Source organism: Thunnus thynnus, chromosome 23 (assembly GCF_963924715.1).
Source record: "Thunnus thynnus chromosome 23, fThuThy2.1, whole genome shotgun sequence".
Lineage (NCBI taxonomy): Eukaryota > Metazoa > Chordata > Actinopteri > Scombriformes > Scombridae > Thunnus > Thunnus thynnus.
Window position 1 is genome coordinate 455,326 of NC_089539.1, and position 9,357 is coordinate 464,682.

Here is a 9,357-nt window from a genome sequence, read left to right on the forward strand (position 1 = left end):
GAATTAGTGGAATTTACTTCAGTTATAGAGAATCTCTGCTGTCATTCAAGGATAGATAGTCAAATCATAATAAAAAAGCATGCCTTTAAAAAATGAATAAATATAATAAAAAGGCTACTTCATATCTTGCATCTTCATAGTAGTTAGATTCACAGGACTTAATATGATGCAGATGAGAGCATTTAAACAAATAGGCTATAGGCCAATAACACGGTGGTGTGGGTGATTGCTGGTCAATATTCAGACATCTGGCAAGATTCATTCCTCAGTGCAGTGGCCTCAGAAATATTCTTAGGAGACTGAAAATGGGATCAGTGTCATTAGTTTTTGGAGCTGTTTCTAAGCAAACTACAGTGCCCTCTTTGTAATGAAGGAATATGTCACCCAGTGCAACGGTGTGGGTCATGGACATGTTTTTGCTAGTTTTTGGACATCAACAGAAGTCTACAGCACAGAGGAATAAGATATGTCAGGCTTTGAATACACACACAATACTTGTTAGTAGGATGAGTTAATTGTCGGTTTGGCTATGCACATGAGATTTGACAATAAGAAAAATATACACCAACCATATGACCAATCATCACCAACCAATGACTTTTCATCAGTTTTCACTATTTGATGCAGTACAAAGCTTGACTGATGTTCCACAGGTGTTCTAATAGCCTCATGGCACTTTGCACATCTTGACAGTGGCCTGGAAACTGATGAGCTGAAGTTAGGGACTGTCCTAGAAGCTCGTGCAATTGTCCAATCTTTTCAGATTTTTGTCAACAGCTTTCTCATTTTTTCACACTCCAAACAAACTGGACCTCCTACCATTGCATGTGCAATCTCCTTTAAAAACAAACAAACTGTTTCTGTTTAGACTTAACCTTTTTGTCAAAAACAAATCTTTTCATTTCAGAAAATGAAGCATACATGAAGCATGTGATTGTGCCATAAACCTGTAAATAAAGGGAATATAAATCTATGCATCCTAATAAGAACCTTTTTAGGATTACATTACTGAAATGTGGGCTTGACTGACCTTGTGAATCAGGACTAAGGTAATAGGATGCTTCTGCATTAGACATGGCCCTGTCCCATCATGCACATAACCATTTCCTGTCAGCAATTAACCATTCTCTCTGGGACCATGTTGAATTTATCTGCTCAGACAGCTGCCTCATTAATCCTTTGAACAGCTCTGCTCTCTATCACTGAGACTGTGAGTCACTGTGGTATGAAATAGGGATTCTTTAACAGAGCTGAAAGAGTTTAAATGACATAGACCATCTTGTTTTTCTTTACAGGAAGAAGAAGAGGAAGAAGAAGATGCTGGAGAGTCCCCAGAGGAGGATTAAGCTTCTGCACCGTGAAACCTCTACCTCATTCAGCTGTCAGGTCTTTCAAAGGGAAAAGACTGCCTTGACCACTTATTTTTGACTTCTTCCACATCGTTTTACTTGGTTTTATTTCAGCTAGAGAATTTCCATGCTCAGTTTTTGCTTTCAGTTTGTCTTTGGGTGCGGCCACACATATCTGTCACTGAACAGTCAGAAATATTGAGTATTTGTCTGTATGCTTGATTTCCTTTGATCCATTTTTGCATAGACCATTCAGAATGCAGCAACATGGGAAAGAAATGTGTGCTGCTGTGATTTCCTACTGGAGCAGATGAAAAAAGAGTTCAGTTGAAAGTTCAGCTCCAGACATTTTGCCTGTCTTCAACAGACAGAAATCTGGCCAAGACAGACATGTCAGCCCTGTGCAACAAACTGACACTCCTCAATGAGAATCAGCTAAACACAAACAGAGACAGACAGACAGACAGACAGATTATCTAAGTGTGGCCACAACCCAAATGTAGGGATTTATGGCTCAGGATCTAGAGTGCATCATCTTCAAATGAGAGAGAGCATTAGCAGGGGGTGCATCATTCTGAGGACTACACTGAGGTGAAGTTACTTTATCTCTCTCTCGCAAATACAAACAGATACACACTCACTCTGTCACACACACTGCCATTGTTGACTGATCCTCCTGAAAAAGTCTGTTTTGTCATACAGAAATGCAGAACACATGTCTGCTGTTCCGATATATCAGTGCTGGCTGTAAAACAAATCTACCCTCCCACCCCTCACCCAAGCTGGTGTGAGACCACCAAAGACAGGGAGACATACATATCTTTCTTTAGAGCAGTGGTTTATCCATCATGTTGGCTTAAAGCCATTTAGGAAAAAAAGATTGCTGAAGTTGTTAACATTGGCTCAGAATTAGCTTTAGCGTCAGACATCAGACTCCCAATACATCACCTTTTATACTTTCACAAAGGCCATCTTCCTGTATCTTCTCTCTCTGATAATAATCACCCAATGCAATGTGGTTTAGTCTCATGACATTATGTGAAATAAGTGCAAGTTTTAAATTTCTGGTGCAAATGTATGTCATGTAACCATGACCAGTATCCAGCTATGCCCTTAATTAAACATTAGTTGAGGATTAGTTGCTTAAGGGGCACATTTTACATAATTCTCTTAATAGATTAATGTTAATTATAAAGGTTAAAATATTCTAAACCGGTCGGGTAAATTCTACTGATGTGCAGGGATGAAGATATGATTAATGTAAGAGCCAATGCTGGCTGAAAAATTTGATTAGCACAATACCAAAATCCCTACCACAATGTCAAATCATAGGGTAATCTTTCGAGGATTAAGAGGATTGTTCAGTTTAAATGAAAAAAGTTTAACAGAGCTCTATGTTTACATTTATTTTTTGTGGGAAAGTTATCTTTTTTAAAGAAATACCAATGCATCTTTTTTTTAACATCACACATATAGTGTGCAAAGGATGCAGGAGCAAGGACAGGAATGCATTGTGCTTCATTTATGCATCTCTTTTGCATTAAACCTGCAGTGTGGAACTTTTACATGCAAATGAATGTGCATTACATTCAATCTCTTGCTAAACAAGTTTACACAGTGCTGATTAAGCCTATCAACACCAACACTCTCTCTGTTTTTCACAGTATACAGAGTTTTTAAATCTCATGTGGGGGGTGACATTCCCGCGCTGGCTATTTGGCCGTTAATCATGCGGCTCTTCTAGGCTTTCCAAATGTTATCGGACCAAATGTATCAAATTCTGATAGTGAACCATCAAAAAATACATTTTTGGGCCGGTGACCATCAAATCATATCCATTTTTACCAGTCCCCTCTGTGTGCCTGTCATTGGGGGTGTGCATGACAGCATGCTGCATGCCTGTGTCAGACTGTATTCATATCCAATCAGATGTTGTGGAGGTGTGGGCGATTTGTGCTCTAAAACGTAACTGCTGTCAGAGAATAACGTTTTATTGATCTGATTCACCAGCTGTCTCATTACCACCACTCCATCTCTTCATTCACTCTACCTTGCTCAACCACAGCTGCTCTCTTTCTCACTCACTGGTGCTCTCAGCTCTCTCTTTTTCTCTCATCTTTTTTAAAATGAGTTGGCAAGCCAACAGAAAAGTCTAACTTTAATTTTAACGTTGTCAACCAAAGAGAAATGTCCTCCCCTCATCCTAGTAACATCTGTGTACTCAGGCAATCACAGCCAAGCACCCCCCTTTACTCTCACTGCCAGAAGGGGGAGACAAAAGTCCCGCACTCCAGCTTTAATGAATGTAGAAATTGCTAATTTTTTTGAGACTTCGCTATTAGTTTGGGGTTTGATAGCATTTTATCCAGTTTCAGATCTGGTTTCAGTATTGAAATATTTCAAATTTGAATCCATTCAAATTTAGGTTTAGCATTCAACTTTTGGAGAAAATAATTCCAACTCAAAAAATTCAGCTGAAATGTGTAAGCCATGAGGACAGAAACAGTTTTAAGTGGCAGCCTAATTAATTTTCACAACGTGTAACTACAACTTGAAAATAAGATGAGATCTCAAAAGATATTTTTATGCCAAAGATGCTCAGTATGCACAGTAAAATAAATGTTCATAGTAGCAGAAGTGATGAAATGTTGATGAAATGTGATCTGACACATTGAAATAACAGTAACCTGTTGACCTTGTCTCACCTTTCTCCAAATACTGGAGGTCCTGATTCAGAACTGTTAAGTGGATATCCCTAAAATATTGATATAATTTCAATCTTCTGCACATCCTTCATCAGAGAAGAATATCATTTGAAAGACAAGCATTGCTTTGAAAATTAGACCCAAATATGTTTGTCCAAGTTAAGCAAACTTTTAGAAGATGTAATGTTTACAATTCTTTTATTTTGTTCATCTTCAGAGCATAAACTAAAATTAGTAAATAGTCTTGTCCCGCAGTGCCTTATGTATGTATTTAAAGCTTTAATATTGACACACCTAAGGTCTTATGGACCCAAGAGGGTTTCAGTTATGCTATAACATCAGGATGCCACATGTGCTCTGCTTTGTCTCCCTGTTATTGGTGGAATAACATACCCCTTTTATTGGTCTAGAAAATGACACAACCTCTATACATCATATCATTACTCCACAACCAACCTGTTAAACATTGCATTAGACTACTGTATACCATCTTCTCAGATTCTCATTAACAAGCTTGTGTACATAGCTTCATTCATTTTGTTGTCTGCGCGACAAAACTTTAAAACCTTTAGTCCATTATTGATGTCACAATGCAAAGATATCCACAGACTTGGTCTGCCTTGCAAAAAACCTCAAGAACAAAAACCACAAGAACAAACCACACACATTACCTCAAAATACACTTGATACCTGTATTTAGTAGCAGTGTGACATTGTACGACTCATCTCGCACTGTAACTCCAGGGAACCTTGCATTTAAGGAAAACTGATGGTATGCCAGCACTTTCTGGTCACTGATATGCAATATCTTCTCATGATTTCAAACTACCTCTGACTCAGCACAACCAGCTCATGAAGTGCACACTGTTGCTCAGTACACACAAACCAATGCACAGGAAGGCAGTGTGCATTCAGATATTTGATAATGTGTAACTTAATACTGTACATTAAAGCGAGGTCATGCCAGTTGTTGTTTTGTCATGGGGGAATGGCATTTTGTCTGTTTTGTTTGATTTGTTTCAGTCAGGTAAAGCCTAAGCAATCCATAAAGAAGCAGAAGTCAGATATGACAGAGCCATGTAAATCAATATTAAAGGAAAATTCAGCTTTTTTACTACAGTGGCCTTATTATTTTCAGTTGTGGCCATCTTTCCTGTGGATTATGACCAGCCAAACAAGCTGTTTTACTCTGATTAAAGCTGAATTTGTAGCATTCCAAATATTTTTTTTCTCTGTGGGAATGAGGAGTAAATGAAACAATTTTCAAATTGTAACAATGATGGCAGAGCATTTAGACATGTGCATCTGATGTTCTCACACATTGTTAATTATATGTGTGTTATATCCTCAACCAACAACTTACTTTAGCCCTCCACATAATGTTCAAGGCCTAAATACAATATGACTTTGTTACTTCTGTTTAGTAATCTCACATGATATTTGGATTGTCAGATAAAGTGTGATTAGCTGTGGTTAGCACATTGTTACTAGAAAATAAGGGCTATTATTTGAATGGATAGCTGCATATTCTACATTGCATGCTTTCTGTCCAAAACAAATATAATAGATGCACAGATATGAAGTTTGAACATCAAACAAAACTTGTTGTGGATTTCAGGTTAACCACATTATCTGAACAACATTTAATAAGAATTCCACATTGTGCTATTATAGTGATATTGAAGAATGGACATTAGTTCACCCCGTAGATATAAAATTTGTTTGTGTTTTCTACATCCAATGGTTAAACTGAGGAGTTGTTTACAACTTGATCACTTGTCTCATGACCCCAGACTCTGTTGTAAAGGTGAAAACTATGAAAAGACACAGGTTGTTAAAAAGACCCCCTGAATTTTCCTTAAATTGGAGACAAACTCTGAAGCATGTTCAATGGCTGCAATTTCCATCCATATGTCCATATTTTGTAAGACCATGCTTCAAATGTTACGATGACATCAACAGCCAGTTTCAGCGTGTTGTTCCCATACAAAAAATGTGTAAACTACTTTTCTGATGTGAATGCTCTAACTTCAATAGAACACTTGCAAATAACTTTGATGCTACTCTTGTTGAGCAGGGGTGTATCCTGAAATATGTTTTTTATATATATTAAAAATATAATATTTGAATATAAGTAAAATCAAAACTTTCTCAAATGAAATTATTGTTATGATGCAGTCTTTACTGTTTGTCTCCATTTACATTTGTGCACTTGGTACTGACATACCTGAAAATTGCTTCTTTAGAGATTCCTGGAAAAGCCTAGATTCAGTGGTCTGTTTTTTTATACTTAAAACACAAAAGCAGCTGATGTATTAAGTACTGTTTTTCTAATTTACCTTAATGTTAGTTTGTATCTAAACTTTGTAATGAAACATATTTTTCATTATTTACAAACTCAGACTTCTATTTGACAAACTGTTGAATTTATTTTGTACTGATTTACACGATGATTTAATAAGTATCAAGTCTTTGTATGACACTACATGATATAACTACAAAAATGTTTTTTTGGCTTTGAATATTTAGAGTTGATTTTCCTGAGTTATGTACTACCTATACATGTACAGTACCTCAAACAGACTGATAAAAATGGACTAATCATTTGACAAATACCTACCTCCAGTCTTGAAAAGGAATGATTTTGCCAGTGGACTTTAAGTGAGTTACATTGACATATGATGTAATCTACATCAGGACTGCAGAAGCTCCTTGCTTTTTTTTTTTTTTTAACTCCTTACTTAAAGTATTGTGTCTGATCATTCAAGCTTCTAATCTCAGTACATTTGGATTTACAGCTTCAAAGTGACTTTCAGGTTTTGAAACAGATATGTTTGGATTTTGTATATTATAATCATGAATATGTTTTCTTGTTTTTGATTAGTAGATAATGATATACTTGATTTGTTGTTTTGTGTACTTACACAAATGTGATTTTCTTTTCTTGTTATATGGTTAAACCAGATATATATGGAATAGCTTTTTACTTAGTGATAGATTATACTATTTTTCACCTGTCACCATGGCAGCCTTTGAAAAGTTTACATGGTATTTTGAACTGGGCCAGAGGTAGAGCCTCAGAGGAGCTACATTGATTCTGTCAACCTGCTTTCATCAGAAGCACCAGTTTAACAGAGGTGCTGGTAAACTCTTATTAAGTAGCCATCTGCACAGTGATTTGGGCCATAACAGTACTTTCACAGTGACATTTGAATGCAAAGCAAATTTGACCTTGCTTTATTCAAATGTGACCCCTGTACTGTTTGTTTATTCATCCCAAACAGTCGTTAAAACTGTACAGATGTAAGCTTTAGATGCTAACTAGCTAGCAGCATACACAGGAACTGTTTTTCCAGCCTCTGACCAAACTCTGAACTTCTTGTAAGTTATCTCTGTAATTTCATGAGCAATTGTTAGAGATAATGTTTTTTCTGGGCACAGGTACTGAGGCCGAGCGGCTCATGACCAGTATCTGGAATTTGAAAACACACTGCATGTGATAATAGCCTAAGATGCCACCTGCATGCTGGAGTATACAGGAAACAATGGATGCATGTGTTTTGATGCAAATAAACACTGCTGTTGTGTGTTGACCTTAATCCTGCAGTTTTTGCAGGATTAAGTTAAACCAATTTCAACTTGTGCAGGGGTCTTTTTGCTTCAAATCACACAGCCCAGGGCAAATTTGGGTTTGTTCATGCAGTTGCCAGCTTTTAATATTTGCTGCAAATTCAAACTGAAAACACCTTTGTAGTACAATTGTCTTACTGCTCCTACAACAATAGGCCTTTACTATGGAAGACATTTTCACGTGTCATGGTAGGAAAAGCTCAGGTGTAAATAATAGCGTTGCAAAGTGGGAGGGTCTACTGCTTCTGGAAGTGTTTTTCTCCATTCTGTATTCCTACTTCAATTTTTTCTTTAAACGATGTCCTCAATGTTACTGAAGATAGAAACTCAGAACTTTCCTGGATAATGCAATGATCCTACAGGTTTATATTATGACCACCAGTTTAAATCACTCAACTTTGTTTCTGGGAATTCATGTTTTGTCCATGTTTTTGGCAGACTGCTAAGAATACTACAATACCCATGTGTGTGGGTCGCCGTTGCTATGGAGAAGAAAGCCATGGGCGCGAAAGAGAGTGTAATGAATTGAAAATCCTCATCGCTGAAGTTCTATACAATGTTGCACATGTCGCCATTTTGGCTCATGTACTATATGTACTATATACTATGTATATGCTATATACTGTATATGTAACATATACTTATGAGTCACATAATGTTGTCTATGGGAAAAATGAAAGGGATTTTTACTTCCAGATCCATGGCAGCTGAAATAGCTCCTTCCACTTCGCAATTTATCCACTCACAAAGTAAGACTCACTCTGCTTCTAGTCCAGTGCTAGGCTAAAGCTAAGCTAAACACACCTCAGACCTATCTCTTTACTGGACAGAGATGAAACATATCTTGTCTTGCAAACATCAGATATATCTCTAAATTTCTAATGTTAGAGAAGCTGGTAGCCCACTTTCAACAATTACAGCTTGCAATGGCATTTTTTGTTGTCATCAAGGTCTAAAATATGGTTTGAAAAACAGAGAAAATAATCTGGAAGTGCTACATCTCCACCAGTAATGACAAATTAATAAAAGATATCCAGACACTGGATATCTTTATATAATAATCCAACCAATCCAAACAGAGAGAGTCACAGGCTGCTGTACTATGTAAACTGTGTGCATTTGATGAGACAGTCTGACCAGTAGCTTTGAACAAATGGCTTTGAAACAGACAGGCTTCATCATTTGAAGAATCATTGAACACCACACCATTCACCAGCCAGTCAAACCTCATGTAGACGTGATATCAACATGTGATCTGTATCTAGAGATCTTCTCTGGATAAGGAAGAATGCTTATTAATGCACACAGAATGCACTGAAAACAGAATGCAACTGGATTCAGATAATGTATCCCGATACAGACCAGATGATAATAAATAGGGTCTATAGGTTTGTCTACAAAGGAAATGTTTCAGCTGCATTTTACAGTCGTCCATCTAATGCTCATACTTTCACAACACTTCTTGTGTAGACACTGTGTAACTCACACAGCTGAGCTCAACAAGCTCAACAAGACTTGAGTTCAGTAGAGTATAAATACCAGCTCATGTTCTCTGGAGGTGACGTACCTCACTGTCCGAATAATTGTAGAAGCTGCTGTTGATGAGCTTTCAGCTCTGGGAGTCTTAATGAAGTTGATCTTTTCTCTTCATGATATCATGTTATAGTACAATC

The 9,357-nt window shown here is 37.1% G+C and overlaps 1 protein-coding gene across 1 annotated transcript in view; it reads left to right on the forward strand.

The window, feature by feature from the left end:
• The window catches only part of hmga2 (high mobility group AT-hook 2), a 110,028-nt gene extending 101,753 nt beyond the window's left edge, over positions 1-8,275 (forward strand). Inside the window, exon 5 of the mRNA XM_067581845.1 lies at positions 1,296-8,275. Within this exon, the coding sequence (XP_067437946.1) occupies positions 1,296-1,346 (51 nt within the window). The 3' untranslated portion in view covers positions 1,347-8,275. The remainder of the gene's footprint in view (positions 1-1,295) is intronic.
• The last annotated feature ends 1,082 nt before the right edge of the window (positions 8,276-9,357 follow it).